We start from the raw sequence: 17,468 nt of genomic DNA, 5'->3' as shown, positions 1-17,468 counted from the left end.
CAGTTTCTCCACTGATCAGTGTCTCTCATTCTTCTTGCCCTCACTCACCTGACCATGACATGTCTTTGGTGGGATGTCCCTTGCACTGCACACCAGTCCTTTCCTGCTCGTGCACAGGGTGGGACAGGCACACATGCACTGCACCTCTGCTCTCTCAGCTGCACCCTTGTTTAGTTCATGCAGACCCATGGTCTGTCAGAGAGCAGCACATCCATGCAGACATTCCTGGTACCTCCTGTGGCCCTGAGCACCTCCCAGTTCCTGGTCAGGACATCAGGGACCCCGATCACCTGAGGAGGAGCAGCTGAATTGACCCGTCCCCAGGCACAGGAGACACTGCTATCTGAGTAGGAACATGAGCCTGCTCTCCAGGCCATCAACCCACAGGAGGAGGTTTCCTGCTAGAGCAGAAGCTGAGCAGCTCTGGGCTCTCCCCAGTCTCCCACAGCTCACTAGCAGGGGTTGTTTGCTTTATCCTGTGAGCTTCATGCTAAGAGGGAGATAAGTAGGTCACTTGGAGTCATGATTTTAATTTTCATCTAGTGGCAGCAGTAATGTACTTATCTATACCTAATTTCTGCAATGCACCTTGTTATCCCTGTAAATCTCTTTTTACCTGCATCTTTCCCATGCTGTGCCACTGTGCAAGCAGTGGACAGTGTGCAGATCAGAGGACATGTTCATCATATAAGTACAATCAGTGTTATGTTGGAATCTACTAATGTTTATGGACTTGAATTAATTCTCTCCAAAGATACAGTCAATAAGAAATAAATGCCATAGCAACCAATCTTCAAGAAAAGTTGCATGACAGAACTCAAGAGTCACAATTTTTCAGTACAAGGAACGATGCTACCTAACTTTTGGAGGTTCCTTTATGACTGCAATGAACCTATAAACTAGGATTTCCTAATCTACTGTCCCCTAAGTGAATGCCCTAGTGAATAAAAAAATCTCCCCAAGATATGTCTGAAATTGTTAGGACTGTACTGGGAAACCTAGTGAAAAAGTGGAAGATAATGAGGCTGCCAAAGATATATGATGAGCATATAAAAATTATAAATTGCACAGAATTTCATTGCTGCACCGTAATGGAAGAAGAAATGGGACCTCACTCATTTATTCTCTACTGTACTAGAATTTGCCAGCTGCCACAGGGCTACCTGTTTATAGTAAGATTTAACATAGAGAAGATGCAAAGACTTTCCTAGCCTAATGAAGAAATCAGCAGTGCTCCTCTTCAATCACTTCTTTCAAGTTGTAAAACAGAATGGATCAGTACTATATAAAGATCTGGGGCCTGTGATCACTCTTTTCCTAGGTTTATTTCTGGCAGGAGGTTCTGACACCTGAACAAGGGCCATGAGGTTTCTTCCACTAATGATCACATTGAAACTCATGGATAAAAGTAATGAAGAAGGTATCACACTTCCAGACTGTGAAATTTCCTTCCACACTGGAATGTTATAAACTCGAGTCTCCAGTTGACAATGCAAATCTAAAAGTAAAACTTGTGAGATTCTACCTGGCCATAGGCTGGAATCTGTGTCTATGTACATATTTTCAGTTTGACTGTGATGTATTGCTAAGTATTCTCTAAGACTAACACAGAGCCTGATTGAGGAGAAGTCATATCTTAAGGGCTGCCAGAGAGTGAGGCAGCTGCCTGATCTCTTTCTCAAGATCGTTCTATTTTCAGCATGCCTGAGTCTCTTCTCCATGGGAAATGTCAGCACTGCAGCACCTTGCCCACACCACATTGCTGAGCAGGACATTCTGTATCCAGGGCCTGCTCTCACACTGCCCCTTCTCTTTTTGATTGTGCTGTGCTTTGCTTTCAGCTGCCGCGGAGTCCAGCCCTGCAGAGACAGTAACAAGACTGGGAGAAAGTTAGTGGTGGGCAGGAACTATTTAATTTTTCTTTACACATTAAGGCACTGTTGCTTCTTTCAGCAACAAAGCTCTTTACTGAGAGCTAGCATTCAAATAGCTCCCTTTGTGATACACCATAAGTATTTCAGAAAGACAGCAAAGCAAATGCTGTGTAGTCCAGGAGCTTTTCACAAACACTCATATGAGTGGCTAGATGATTAAACACTATGTTTTTCTTTGCAGGAGTTTCCTGTCCTATGGAACATGGGATTTCAAGGATAGGCTGCCTGCAAGCTTTCATTAATACCATTATTAGTCTCTAGAAAGAACCATTAGAGAATATGGTTACAAATGACATTCTCACTGGCAAAGAAGCAGTGGACATTTTTTCTCTTAGTCTCTTTTATATGTATTGTCTTCTGACCTCTTTTCCTTTTGCAACACCTTCAAATCAAATCCAAGTGGCAAAGGTCTTTCCTATTTAAACCTATACTGGGAATTCATGACTATCTTGTGACTGACATCACATGCTCTGTCACAGCTGCCATTGCTATCAATCATTTTTTCTTGCTTAAAATATATGCATTTTAATAGCATTGGTGAAAAAACAGGTAATTTTTGGTTGATGAGAATTGGAAAAAAATTTGTATGATATTGCAGTTTTCAAATGAAATGTTAAATGTGAAACATGTCTTCTTTCTCTTCACACTTAGCAAAAGATTTTAATTACTGTTCAGTGCAGCAGGACTTACTGAATTTACACTGTCATTCATTTTATTGGCACTGGATTGTTTAATTCCAAGCACTGAGCAGTTTACTGCTGTTGAACACCTGCATCCTTGATGAGCCTGATAAATTAACAATCACCTCAATTGTATAACCCAACTAACAGAAAATTAGACAAGTGCACTAAGTGTAGTATGTACTACATGGGTACACTTTTGAAGAATATTTGTAATTAGAATTTTAAGTAAAACGACAAACTCCTAAGTCTGCAACCATATGATGAATTTTGCAAACTTTTATGGATCTTCCTAAATGTGATTTCATACCAACTTCTTGCCATGATATTTTAAACTCTCAGTTATAAAGCAAAGCTTGAAAGAACAAACAGTTACAAGAGCTCAGTTGAAAGCTGAGCTCCCGTTTAACAACACCTTGTTCTTTTTTGAACAGTAATCTGCACGTATATGCACACTGCATGCTACTAGCAATTGTTCCAGAGGCTTCTGCCTATGTAGGACCTATGAAGGGTCTTAAACTCTTAATTTTAGCAGCTTTCTAGATCTGCTGGTGAGGGTAATCTATTTACTGGATGGAGACATCTAAGCCCAGTTCTTGGGGAAATCTTGCAGTGCTCCCATGTAAGCAATGGTCCTTTGTCTCTTAATCAGGTGATTATAGGCCTTGTTTGCTTGTAAGGAGTTCACAACCTGTAATCCCAGATCAAGGAGAAGAGATAGGGAATATCCACTTTCTGGGGTGTCAGGAACACAATATCTCAGTAAATTCCTGAATATTTCTGTCAAGACACAGATGGAAGGGCTGAAGAATTTGCTGATATGTGTTCATAACAAATAATTCAAGCAGATATCAGATGCCCTTACACCACTTTATGTCTGGTTAGTTCCTTAGTTTTATGCTGAAGTTACAGTCGTCTCACTCATTCCATGTTCAATTTCTAGTGTTCATCATAAGTTTAAACCACAGATGAAATGGATTTATCTTTTTACAGTGTGTAGTTGCCAGACAATTTAGATGCACACAGTGTGAAGTTCCTACATGATGCAAAGTAGCAAGTGTGATCCATGAGTCTTCTGCTCACACCCAACTACAATCCCTGGAATTATGCTCTTATTACCGGTGAGTGTTCCAACAGTGCTCAGGTCCTTCCTGCAGGAGATAAGAGACACTTTCCTTGCTTGTAGAGGGACTGAAAAGGCTCTTTCTATATGCCTCCTTTCTTCCCCAGTAATACTTCTTAGATAATTTAGAGCAAGAACTCATGTATTAAAAAACCACAAATTTGTTTCAATTGAGTTTTCCTCTTCTGGCATGCATGTATCCATTTCCAATTATACTTCTTTTGATGATTATCTCATATCTAGGCAAAACATATTCATTTTATTTAAGTAAAAAACCCCATACTTTATGGGGAACAAGATTAAGCTCACTCATGAAGAAGAAACACTATTTCTTTTCAGGAAACTTAGGAACCAAAATGATTGTCTGTTTGGGAACTCTGATATATTACCTTATTTTAAGACTAGCCTTCTGAAGATCTTCTGCAAGCTAAGGCAGGATGTGAAAGTGACATTAATTGATTCAAGTATTGTCAGTAACAGAGTTGATGTCTCCAAGAGGCTACTGAAGGTTTTGTATCTGGTTATGCACAGCTCCAGGAGAGTCAACCATGCAGTCTCAGCACTCCCCATCTGACAGCCTGATTTTTAAGACATATCTATTCATTCTCTGTGAGCTATTGAGCTTAACCAAGTAGACCATGTTACTTGTGTGGTCCTTCCTTTTAGTCTTGGAGACTTCTTAGTGTTAAGCTATCTTATACTTTCTTTGGTACTTCATAGCCCTGTTGACTGATCTAAAAATTCTGTTTGCTGACCTACTGTGTTTTTCAGGCAGTGGGGGAGGAGTTATGGAGATGGGCAAGTGAGGAACAATTCCTCTTCTTCTATTTTATGGGCTATCTCACATAGAAAATATTACCATTGTCTGAGTCTAAAAGCACTTTCAAAAAATGTTTTATTTTCTAACACTGTCTTGTGTGGGCAGAGCAGATGCTACACCCAAGCCCTCCATCTTAAAAGCACTGCTGAGTGACTGTCCACGCATGGAGACACCTCAACTTCCTTTTTAAACCGGACCTTCCCTTGACTGACTGCACGCCCAGAGCTGTCTGGCCATGTGCCTCACTCCTGCCTGTTACACAGCTGTGTCCACATCCTGTGCAACCCAACAGCAAAACCCCAGAAGAGTTCTACTGATAAGACTGACTTTGTCATTGGCCACTGAGAAGTCAAAGATTTTCATTTCCTAACCTGAGGGAAGAAAACCTCCAGAGCTCACACCCTGGGAGAGGCCTCAGCCATCCCTTGATCTTCTTGCATGGTCTTCTAAACCCTGACCTCTGAGCTGCCAAGACCTCTCTGTGCCCTCCTCGGCCAGGCCTGATAGCCACTGGGCTGCTGGACACCAAGTGGCAGCCCACCACCCGGGGACTCAGCTGCAGGAGCCCCTCAGAGCATAAGCCTGCTGCCTCCACGCTGGAGCATTTGTGCTCTGGGTCCCGCTGGAGGGAGGTGCCCTGCCAGCACCCCTTGGTGCCTGCTCCCCAGAGAGGCAGGACTTCAGATGCACCCCTGCGCTCGCCATTTCCCACTGCCTGGCTCTGGGCTCCTCCTGGGCAGGGTGTTTCCATCAGCCTCCCCATGTCCTGCACATGTTGCCCAGTGGTGAGCTATGGATTTGGGCTCCAGAAATGTGGGTGCTGCAGTGCTGCAGCCCTCCTTGGAATGGTCTTTACAAGCACAGGACGTTATCTGATGCTGGATATAACATCAGATCCGTGCACCACCCATGCACTCCACTGAGCTCTTTTAATAACCAAAATGCCAACGACCAGGGGAAGAGGATGTTTACATCTGACACAACTGAAAGCAGCTCAAGCAAGAGTTGTTACATGTTTTCTCTGGTTGAACTCTGTAAATCAGGAATTTAATCTTTTTGCTCAGCTGAAAGCACTTCCTTTTTTTTGCAGACATGGGGATGCTGTGATTTTTAGCTGTTAAAATCAAAAGACATCTTTTGACCTCATATGTTATATAGTAGATGCCACAACAATTTGCAACTCCTTGTTCATTGTTAGGGACGTGCAGAATGTCTTTAGATACCTCACCTTTCTGGGAAATTTAATATATTTCAAATGTAACATACCGTTATATCCATCGGCATCTATATTTGTCTCAAGACCCTGGAAATCACATGAAGCATTCTACACATGAACTATATTTGAAGAGTTGATATATTGTCCTTGCAGGAATCTGAGCTACAAGAGGTTTCTGGTTTTCTGTTTTCAAGAAAAACACCTTGGTTTTAGTCACAATGATTTATAGGTTTTGGTATGTGGTTTTTTTTTTTTTCAAGTGTTTATTTATAAACACAGCATCATGTGAAGAAGATAGATGCTACTACCTGCATTGTATATTTTGAATTGTTGCAGCACTGCATGCCAAATAAGCTATCTTGGATGGATCAGAAAGTCACCCAGAAGTATGTCAGCATAATCCTTAAGTCCTGCATCCAAGTTCTCTAAGTGCCTTAACTGATCGAGATTCCCTCCTTAATTGTCTTGTCAAATTATTTATAGTAGATATAGCCACATAGTTGGTAAGATATAAAAAATTTCTAATTATATCCAGTCAAATCAAATGACAATTATGTCTTTAGGTAAGTCTGCCAAACAATGCTTTGCCAAAGAAGGTTGGCCAAAAATGCTTTGACCGAAGAAAGAGGAAGAATCCAGGGCATCTGCATACCAGAGTCTATAAAATCTCCTTGGGACTATTTTGCCCTGCTCTCACTGAAAGTTTCAAGGTAAGTGTATGAGTTCTGTAGGATTACAGAGACTGAGCAATTGCTCTTTATCTTGCATGTCTGATTACTTCTGAAGGGAGGGCTTGGTTATGATAGCTGGAATTTTCAATCTGCTTTCCATGACATCTTTTTATTTCCAAGTTAAAATTTATCTCTGGAATACTATAGAACATAAGAAGAAAGTTACCATCTTGTTAATATATTAGCTACTGACTTAGAACATCTGATATAATGACAGGCAACACCCGAAGTTATTAACTGTTAGTCCAGTTACCTTGAGATAATTTTACTATATTCATTCCTGCAGAAAGGATTGGACTGAGTCTGATAAGACGTATACAGTGTGAAAGTAAGTAAATTCACTTTCCACAGATCATGGTCAATGAAAGGACTTCTTGCAGACTCATCGCTGATAATTAAAGGCAACAGAAGCGAGAGATTAGTTTTATGTTTAGTTCTTCAGTATACCAATAGTAAAATGGCAAAATGATAATCATTACTAAAAATTCTGTTCATTGAAGAGTGAAATTTAGAATGTGTCTCATTCTCAAGTGGAATGTAAGTACTTACGTGTTCAAATCAAAACTAGCTTTCAAAAAGTGTTATTGAAAATGACATACTACTTTAAATACTGGAAAGATAGAAACTGTAAGAGATTTCATCACTGGCATGGAAAACTATTGTCTAACTGATGGAAAGTGTGTTTCTTCCACCTCAGAGTCTTCTGCTGACGTGTCTTCAATAAAGTGCAGACATGGCTTCTGCAGACTCTGAGATGGCCATCTTTGGGGAGGCGGCTCCTTACCTCCGAAAGTCAGAAAAGGAGAGAATTGAGGCCCAGAACAAGCCTTTTGATGCCAAGTCATCGGTCTTTGTGGCCCATCCTAAGGAATCCTTTGTGAAAGGGACAGTCCAGAGCAGGGAGTCAGGGAAGGTCACTGTCCAGACTGAAGGTGGAGAGGTGAGCAAAATACAAGGCTTGAGGACATGATTTAATTCCCACTGTGAGCTCTTAGCTGACATATATCAGTCTCTCTTCCTTGGCAGACCCTGACCGTGAAGGATGATCAAGTCTTCCCCATGAACCCTCCCAAGTATGATAAAATCGAGGACATGGCCATGATGACCCACCTCCACGAACCCGCTGTGCTGTACAACCTCAAAGAGCGTTACGCAGCCTGGATGATCTACGTAAGTACCAGCAGCAGTCTTCCTCCGGGCAGCGAGGAGGAACTGCTCTGCCAGGGTAAGTGGAAGCCAACGTGCTGTCTCCCTTCCTCACAGACCTACTCGGGTCTCTTCTGCGTCACTGTCAACCCCTACAAGTGGCTGCCGGTGTACAACCCGGAGGTGGTGTTGGCCTACCGAGGCAAGAAGCGCCAGGAGGCCCCTCCACACATCTTCTCCATCTCTGACAATGCCTATCAGTTCATGTTAAATGGTGAGTTGCTTGATATCTGTTCAAATGATATCATAGTGTGCACTTCAGGAAAAACCTTCCTTTTCTCAGCAGATACTCTTTGAACATGTGGAGTTATGTTTACATGATATATGTCAGCTGAGTAAGCTAGATTGCCCATCTTTAAATGAGATAGATATCACAGAAAGAATATTGGTAACGTTGTAGAAGCAAGTCTAGAAATTAAGTTGTGTAATTGTGCAGTAAAGTCTGATGAAAAACAGAATTAGCAATGCTACAGAACTGTTGGTGCTCTATCTTAACAAAAAGCATGGAATCAAACATTACTAACTTAATATCCATATCAGAAAGTAAGAAAGAATCTCTATAAATTAGTTCTGAATAAATTGAATCTGAATAAATGCACTATCAGGGACTTTACTCTTAGAACCCCAAGTGGTAAGGAATTGTCAAATGAAGGAGAGGGAGCCTAAAAGTATGCAATGGAAAATGAAAGATTGGCTGAATGGTTAGCTAAGAAATGTCTATTTCTTCTGAAGAAGAAGAATTCAGACTTGAATTCAGACTTACAGTGAATAATATTACAGAAATTTTGGCTCAGTGCTCATTAGGGCAGAAAACAAAATGAACTTTAGTAATTACTTGGGAAAAAAAAAAGAGAACATTAAAAAATGGAACATTGATGTCTTGAGTCAGTTCTAGTTTTCTCACTTTAAAAAAGGAGATAGTGGACCTGGAAAAGTTGACCAAGGGATGAAATGATATTCATAGGCATTAAATTAATTCTGTATGAACAACAATTAAGTAGGTAAGGATACTTTGATGACAGAGGAGAGAAAACTGAGGGAATATATAACAGAAATCTATAAAATCAAGAGTTGTATAAAAATCAAAGGTTGTATAGAAAGCAGAACCAGAATGCATTCTTTACTTCTGTCTAACATTTGAACATCTAGGAAGCCTCAAAACGACTATCAGTTGAAACATTTTTAAAAAAGCAAAGGTAATCACAAATTCCATACAACATACTTAAGTCCTGGATATTCTTATCAAAGAAAATTATATGTCTTAAAGGTCTATTTCAATGATTAAAATAAGGAGATTAATTAATGCAAAGTCTATGCAAACTATTACATACAATTATACTATGCCTGGCTCAAAAAATCCTTGAACTCAGGAGGGCCTATGGTTTGATCTTTCAAGGCTCCTGAGTCCCCAGAAAGTGTCAATTCATTTTACGTTGCATGTTTTAGTCACTTTAATCATATTGACATTACAAAATAACATTTGGTTTTGGTTCTTTCTTATATACAGAAATATCGATCTGATTCAAAGAAGCTAGTATATTTTATCTTACATCCATATCCAAATAAGACTTTATGTTTTTACTGGGGGAACACCAAACAATGCTGAAAGGGATCAAGTGCTACATTTGCAGGGCATTTTAACTGGGAATTGGCTACCTATTGTTCCTACACTCTTAACGAAGCTTCAGTTCAGAGTTGCTTTCTCTCATAGATTTTGATTTCTCTGCAATTGAGCAGCACTAAGAAAACTCTGTCTTTTCACAGATCGTGAGAACCAGTCGATCCTGATCACGTATGTACACCCCTTCTTGGGTCCCTGTGGGGCTGCCCGGTGCTGGGGGACCTCCCGCCTGACCACACGCTCTCTGCTTCTCTCTTTGGTTTCACAGCGGAGAATCCGGAGCAGGGAAGACTGTGAACACAAAGCGTGTCATCCAGTACTTTGCAACAATTGCAGCGAGTGGAGATAAGAAGAAGGAGGAGCAGACGTCAGGCAAAATGCAGGTAAATTAATAGACACAAGCTTGGATCAAAGCTTTCCTCTGTTCCTGAAATGATTTTTGGAGAGGATAACCAGCAATAATTATAATTCTGCAGGGAACGCTTGAGGATCAAATCATCAGCGCTAACCCACTGCTGGAGGCCTTTGGAAACGCCAAGACCGTGAGGAATGACAACTCCTCACGCTTTGTAAGTTGTTGCTTTGGACAAAAATACCTCCTCATTACAACAGCAGTGATGGGCTAGTGGTGTTCTCACATAGGGAGATGGCAATGAAATGTACCGAGGCTGAAATGTTTCTTTTTCCCCTTAACAGGGCAAATTCATCAGAATCCACTTTGGGGCCACAGGCAAACTGGCTTCTGCCGACATTGAAACATGTAAGAGACCTCCTGACCTGACCACATTCCCGCCTCCCTTTCCACTGCAGTGTACTTTCTCAGGCTTAACTCTTTCTACCTTCCTTGACAGATCTGCTGGAGAAGTCCAGAGTCACTTTCCAGCTCAAGGCAGAAAGAAGCTACCACATATTCTATCAGATCACGTCCAACAAGAAGCCGGAGCTAATTGGTAGGAAGGACCATGATGTCTTTTTGAGGATGATTGCTGAGCAACAGTTGCCTCTGTTACCTGGTTGGCAAAACTAAGCCTGTGCCTTGCCTCTTCCTGCTTTCAGACATGCTCCTCATTAGCACCAACCCTTTTGATTTCCACTATGTGAGTCAAGGTGAGGTCACTGTTCCCAGCATTGATGACCAGGAGGAGCTCATGGCTACAGATGTAAGTGACACAGCAAAAAGGTACCTAGTGTACATGTCTCAAAGGTGACATAGGTGACCTGCTAAGGACACGAATTTTAATTCTTTGTTTTGTCTGCAGAGTGCCATTGACATCCTGGGCTTCACTGCTGATGAAAAGACCGCCATCTACAAGCTGACAGGGGCTGTCATGCACTACGGGAACCTGAAGTTCAAGCAGAAACAACGAGAAGAGCAGGCAGAGCCAGACGGCACAGAAGGTCCTTAGCAACTGACTTTTTAATAAAGAAATCAGTTTTGGGAAATATATTTTTTAGACAGGACAAAAGCTGTAGCTTAATCAAGTGAAAACTAAGTAATGTTTCTTTTAGTGTCCATGAAATTGTTAACTTGATTCTCTGGTCCCTGGCCTATCTTACTGAATTGTACTCCTTCAGGCAGCTTTTTGTTGGGCTAGTTTCATTCATTTTTCCATTTAGCATGCAGAGGCTCTTTACAACCTTTTTGAAGAGGAAGCTTCTCTAGTTTCATACATAGGCTCCAGCATGTACGTATTTGTCCTATTGGCAGTGCAGACCGTGGCCTATTTAAATATAAGAACTTCCTTCCATCTTGACTAAGATGCCATGTTGTAATCTTCATGTATTTTTAAAGAGGAAGTTATTAAAAGCTTTGTTTCAGTTTATAAATTTAGTTAAAGTAATAAGGAAAGGTTTCCTACTGGTAACAACTTAAAAAAAAAACCTAATATTGTCTTTCACAGCTTTCCTGTATTCAGTATTCTTGCTGTGATACTAGATTAAGTGATTTGCAGTCAAGAATTTTGAACATTGGTGTCATTTCTGAGACACACACCCATTGATCAAATTCCAAATTCCTTGTCCAATGATCAATTTTTTCTTTGTTTCTCTTGTCTTTCAGTTGCTGACAAGGCTGCCTACCTGATGGGTCTGAACTCAGCTGATCTGCTCAAAGCCCTATGTTATCCTCGAGTCAAAGTTGGGAATGAATTTGTGACCAAAGGTCAAACTGTTGAGCAGGTAAAATAACTGGTTACTAAGAATACATGGCTATGACTCAGAATTTCTTTTAAGACAGTTAAAATTCCTTAAAATTTATCTGTACAGTAACCTTTGTGCATGTCCCCTTGGCTTTAGGTGAACAATGCTGTAGGTGCTCTTGCCAAGGCTGTCTATGAGAAGATGTTCTTGTGGATGGTTATTCGCATCAACCAGCAGCTGGATACGAAGCAGCCCAGACAGTACTTCATCGGTGTCCTGGACATTGCTGGCTTCGAGATCTTTGATGTAAGGAACAGGGATTTCACAACAGCTTCATGGAAGGAACAATGGATGTTAAGAAAATTCTAAGACTTCTTTCATGAAGAATCAGATGTTTTATAAAAAATACAATTGTCAAGAGATCTCACTATTAAAGAGACTAACCTTTTCCATAGTTAGATCTTAACAGGAAAGAAAATAATACAACAGTGTGCAAAAATATTAAGCTTACTTAAAACAAAAGAAAAAAGGAATAAATCTGTGACAAAGTATCTGGGCAAAAGGTTTAGAAAATATGCAAAGATATTAGAAATATTTATGCTCTTGGTGGGAATTATTGAAAGACATTAGAGAATGTTAATGTTGTTGGTGAAAGAACCCCAAAAGCTTCCATACCAGTGCATGGAAATATCTAGAGCCACTCTCTTGAGAATAGAAAAATATTTGAGTAGCAGATTGAGGCAGTTTTCATGATCGGGGTGTTGGGAGAGGCAGAGTCTAGTAATAACTTTGTCCTGATAGGAGAAAGTGTACTGCAGTTGTTTACTAAATTTGCTTTAGAATTCAGAGATTCCAAAGTACCCGTGTTATATAGAATGATAACAAGCAAACAAAAAATCTCTACATTACAATGAATTAGAGGTCTTTTCTCTCTTCAGAATGTAAGTACAGTCCCACTGAAGGATTTCTGGGAGAACAGGTAGGGAAGGGGCCTTGTATTTCTCTGAAGAGACACATGAAAGATCAGAATAAGACAGGGAAAAGCCTGGTGGTGATGGATGAACCTTGAAAACATTGAATGTTTTTTTACATTCTGCAGTTCAACAGCTTTGAGCAGCTGTGCATCAACTTCACCAATGAGAAACTGCAACAGTTCTTCAACCACCACATGTTCGTGCTGGAGCAGGAGGAGTACAAGAAGGAGGGAATTGAATGGACCTTCATTGACTTTGGGATGGACCTGGCTGCCTGCATTGAGCTCATTGAGAAGGTATCCTTCCTGTTCAGGTGCATTATGTTGGATTTCTCTAGTTATTGAGGAACACATAAAGAATTTTTTATGTCTGGACTAATATGATAAATTTCACTTATTAAAGTGCTCTGCACTTCTGTAATTTTTAAGCAATAGTTAAAAGTAGTTCCACAAGTAAAGGTGAAACACCGAGGATGAAAAATTATGAACCTCAGTTAATTTTCTGTGACATATTCTCCAGAAAAAACATAAGTAACCTTATCCTCTGATTTGTTTCACAGCTTTCTCTCCTAACATTAGCTTCTTTCCAACGAAGGAATCTGTTTCTCTTTCTTGTCTGTTGTAATGTCTTCCAGCCCCTGGGTATCTTCTCCATCCTGGAAGAGGAGTGCATGTTCCCCAAGGCAACTGACACCTCTTTCAAGAACAAGCTCTACGACCAGCATCTGGGCAAGTCCAGCAACTTCCAGAAGCCCAAGCCTACCAAAGGCAAGGCTGAGGCCCACTTCTCCCTGGTGCACTATGCTGGCACAGTGGACTACAACATCTCTGGCTGGCTTGAGAAGAACAAGGATCCCTTGAATGAAACTGTCATTGGGTTGTACCAGAAATCATCGGTGAAGACACTGGCCTTACTCTTTGCCAACTATGGTGGAGCAGATGCAGGTCAGCTCTGTGAAAACTGTATTTTTAATGTGGGACAATGCTGACAGGAAATCAAACAGGAAAACCTAAATATCTAAAAATTGTTTTCTGTTCAGTTGTTCAGTGTTCAACGTCAATATTTTAATATTATTTTCCCCTTCTTTCCTTTGCAGAGGGTGGCGGTGGCAAAAAGGGTGGCAAGAAGAAGGGTTCTTCTTTCCAGACTGTCTCAGCTCTTTTCCGGGTATGTACCCGTTTCCTCACTTTGTGTCCTTTTACTTGAAGGAAAGAAATTTAAAATATGAAAAGTGATGTTATAACTATTGAAGTCCTATAGCAAGAGGATGAAGAACATTATTTACTACAGGTAAATTTTCTTCCCATTTAAATGATGTACTAGTTTCTTCTCTGTTCCATGTGGAATGATATTGTCTCATTAATATATCAAAATGAAAACTCTTTCAAATGGTTGAAGATGTTGTCATTCCGATCTTTTTTCATACACCTCTTTTTTTTTAAGCTAAATATGACATTGGAATTGGTAAATTTCTTTCAGCTATGGCATAGAGTTCAGAATGTTTTACCAAAGGGAGATTTTGGACTTGTGAATATTTTTGATACTGCTACCATGCAAAATTCAGAAGTAATACAACGGTTCTGAAAAACAGAGAGGCTGACTTTAAGATTATCACATATAAAAGCCTAATCAGTATCTTGATTCAGGAGGGCAAGCGCAGGGAATTATTCATAACTATCAAAGTAATGAATCTCAGGGTATCAAATGAGTTCTATTCCATTTTTATAATAAATTTTGGTGACACATTAACCAAAATATATTTCCTTTTAATAGTCATGTTTAACAGTAAAAGATGAATGAAAGCATAAATTTTGTACATTAATATGGGAATTTTGCAATCTAGTTTAAACCTGACAAATTATTACCTCTTTCCCATAGATGAAATTCATGTATCTGCAGGGATGTAGATCTTTATTTGTTGATCTAAACTTCACCTTGTAATCTCACAGGAGAATTTAAACAAGCTGATGACAAATCTACGCAGCACTCACCCCCATTTTGTACGATGCATCATCCCAAATGAAACAAAAACACCTGGTAAGGGGAGCCAATAAGATAAAAACTCAAGCCACAGAAGCTCTTCTCCTGAGTGTCAAACAACGGGGTAGTCACTAACGGTGGTGTTTGTTAGGTGCCGTGGAGCATGAGCTGGTGCTGCATCAGCTGCGGTGCAATGGTGTGCTGGAAGGGATCAGAATTTGCAGGAAAGGATTCCCCAGCAGAGTCCTGTATGCTGACTTCAAACAGAGGTAGGAGTGCTCCACCTTTCTGCCCATTCTTTTCGTGTTTCACACCTTCTATGTCCTAAATTACTTATCATAGTTACTACGGAGTTCAGTGTATACACCCTGTAATCTAATCACATTACCATAGACTACTTCTGGAAAACAATGAGGTAACATGAAAGTTTCTTTCACACATCCACGTTACATTTGAACAACAATACATATTTCCACCCAATGTCCTAGGAATGCCCGTAAGCTGCCTTTAAGGAGGTCTGTCCCTATCAACGATGTAGTCAGCTGTTGCTGAAAATGACCCACTGAGAGTTCTTGCTGAGAACAGACTGAGTATACTAACACAAATATTTTAACAAGGAACTGAGCAGAAATATAAAAATGTTTCACTGCCAGTTCATGATGATATGACATGGCTGATGATCAGGATTCCCTCTGAGTTAACAGTATGTTATCTTCACTTATACTGTCTTGAAAGAATAGACTGTCTGTAATACATGACATTACTTGGTCAGACAGCCAGAGGTTGCTGAGAAGGCTGTGGGGTTTGGTCACAGTGATGGTTTTGTCAATGTAGATACCTTCATCTTCTGCTTTCTCCTACAGATACAGGGTACTTAATATAAGTGCAATTCCAGAAGGACAGTTCATGGATAGCAAGAAGGCTTCAGAGAAGCTTCTTGGGTCCATTGATGTGGACCACACCCAGTACAGATTTGGACACACCAAGGTAGAAACGAGTCCTGCATTCAAACACTGTGTGGTTCTCAGGTAGCTATGAAACAGCTGAGACTGATGTGCTATAATGTTCCCTTTCTAAAGGTGTTCTTCAAGGCTGGGCTGATAGGTCTGCTGGAGGAGATGAGAGATGAGAAACTAACAGAGATTATGACCAGGACACAAGCCAGGTGCAGAGGCTTCCTGATGAGAGTGGAGTATCGGAGAATGGTGGAGAGGAGGTAGACATTTCTCACCCACGTATCACATTCTTATGGGTCCCAGCAAATTGAGTCTAAATCCATCCAACCCAATGTATGCAATAACCATGTGAATTTATTTCAGGGATGCCATCTTCTGTATCCAGTACAATGTTCGTGCATTCATGAACGTCAAGCACTGGCCCTGGATGAAGCTGTTCTTCAAGATCAAGCCCTTGCTGAAGAGTGCAGAATCTGAGAAGGAGATGGCCAACATGAAACAAGAGTTTGAAAAAACCAAGGAAGAGCTTGCAAAGTCTGAGGCAAAGAGGAAAGAGCTGGAGGAAAAAATGGTGGCCCTGCTGCAGGAGAAAAATGACCTGCAGCTCCAAGTGCAGGCAGTGAGTAATCACCGTTCATTTGTCCCTGGGAAAAGAATGATTTGCAGGAAGCTGACTAATGTGCAGCAGAAAACAGTCTAAGGCCCTAAGGCACACTAGCATTGAGGAAACAGGTACGGGCAGGGGCATGATGTGTCTCATGGCAGCCCCACGTGAGGCCTGGCATTCCTACTGTCTGGGAAAAGAGCCATGTAGTGCTCGCCAACATGTAATCCACAGCAGAGCTCTGAACTGGAAGGGAAGGATCTCCATCTACTCAACTTTCAAAGCAGAGTATCTGTCTAACAGAGTAAAGGTAAACCTGAGAAGGACCCACATTGCCCACTTACAGCTACACTTGAAGGCACTGATTATTTCAGAAACATGGATACTTCCCATTCAAACTCAATTAGGAGAAGGCAGTTTCTTCACACCGAACAAAACAACACTTTCTCCAGTAAATTATTTTCACAAAGCCTTTACTCTGCAAATATTATAACGTTTGTGATGAGTCAATTAAAAAGAAAAAGATATTGAATACTTTTTCTGTAAGTTACCCTCCCTGTGAGGCATTTTTAAGAGACAAAAAAAATTTAGAGTCCATGTTGATTCCAGGTGACAAGGTTTCCCAGTAGCCACTGGGCAAGACCTTCCTGTTGCTGGAGTGGAGGGCCTGGTTCAGCCTCCATTTTAACACGTGCCTACTCTGTGATATAAAAGACAGAGGAGAGAAAATTCAAAACATTGCAACCCATAAAAATCTGTGTGTCCCCACCAGGAAGCAGATAGCTTGGCTGATGCTGAGGAAAGATGTGACCAGCTCATCAAAACCAAAATCCAGCTGGAAGCCAAAGTTAAAGAGGTGACTGAAAGGGCTGAGGATGAGGAGGAAATTAATGCTGAGCTGACAGCCAAGAAGAGGAAACTGGAAGATGAATGCTCAGAGCTGAAGAAAGATATTGATGACCTTGAGTTAACGTTGGCCAAGGTGGAAAAGGAAAAGCATGCCACTGAAAACAAGGTACACACAGAGACAGTCACATAAAGGGGGAAGGGACAGGTGCCTCTCACATGAGCCTGGTATCCTCAGAACAAAGCTAGGTGTGGAACATGTCGGGAACATCATTGCAGGAAGCTAGGCATCCCAGATAAAAACCAAGCTCCTGGCTAAGCACTGCAAAGTGAAAAGGTCACTGCACTAACAGTCAAGTCTTCTACACAGACTTTTGGCACTTTCTTACAATCAACAGGTGAAGAACCTCACAGAGGAGATGGCAGCCCTGGATGAGACCATTGTGAAGCTGACAAAAGAGAAGAAAGCCCTCCAAGAGGCCCATCAGCAGACACTGGATGACCTGCAGGTAGAAGAGGACAAAGTCAACACGCTGACCAAAGCTAAGACCAAGCTGGAGCAGCAAGTAGATGATGTAAGCACATGTGTAGCTAAATGAAAAAGAAAACTTTGTAGAGGAAAGCATAGCCAGCAGAGC

General features: G+C 41.0%; 1 protein-coding gene across 1 annotated transcript in view; it reads left to right on the top strand.

Annotated features, from left to right (window-relative positions):
* Positions 1–7,224: 7,224 nt before the first annotated feature.
* LOC141932964 (myosin heavy chain, skeletal muscle, adult-like) overlaps positions 7,225–17,468 on the top strand; it is a 44,137-nt gene continuing 33,893 nt past the window's right edge. The window contains exons 1-22 of the mRNA XM_074847216.1: positions 7,225–7,444; positions 7,531–7,674; positions 7,768–7,924; positions 9,475–9,502; positions 9,600–9,714; positions 9,808–9,900; positions 10,028–10,091; positions 10,183–10,281; positions 10,388–10,491; positions 10,591–10,729; positions 11,391–11,509; positions 11,627–11,776; positions 12,570–12,740; positions 13,079–13,388; positions 13,541–13,611; positions 14,394–14,481; positions 14,576–14,693; positions 15,288–15,411; positions 15,504–15,640; positions 15,744–15,999; positions 16,757–16,999; positions 17,229–17,405. Coding sequence (XP_074703317.1) covers positions 7,238–7,444; positions 7,531–7,674; positions 7,768–7,924; positions 9,475–9,502; positions 9,600–9,714; positions 9,808–9,900; positions 10,028–10,091; positions 10,183–10,281; positions 10,388–10,491; positions 10,591–10,729; positions 11,391–11,509; positions 11,627–11,776; positions 12,570–12,740; positions 13,079–13,388; positions 13,541–13,611; positions 14,394–14,481; positions 14,576–14,693; positions 15,288–15,411; positions 15,504–15,640; positions 15,744–15,999; positions 16,757–16,999; positions 17,229–17,405 — 3,114 coding nt within the window. The 5' untranslated portion in view covers positions 7,225–7,237. The remainder of the gene's footprint in view (positions 7,445–7,530; positions 7,675–7,767; positions 7,925–9,474; positions 9,503–9,599; positions 9,715–9,807; positions 9,901–10,027; positions 10,092–10,182; positions 10,282–10,387; positions 10,492–10,590; positions 10,730–11,390; positions 11,510–11,626; positions 11,777–12,569; positions 12,741–13,078; positions 13,389–13,540; positions 13,612–14,393; positions 14,482–14,575; positions 14,694–15,287; positions 15,412–15,503; positions 15,641–15,743; positions 16,000–16,756; positions 17,000–17,228; positions 17,406–17,468) is intronic.

Source organism: Strix aluco, chromosome 21 (assembly GCF_031877795.1).
Source record: "Strix aluco isolate bStrAlu1 chromosome 21, bStrAlu1.hap1, whole genome shotgun sequence".
NCBI lineage: Eukaryota > Metazoa > Chordata > Aves > Strigiformes > Strigidae > Strix > Strix aluco.
Note: the sequence above shows the minus strand (reverse complement) of the source record. Positions and strands in the feature narration are given on the sequence as shown.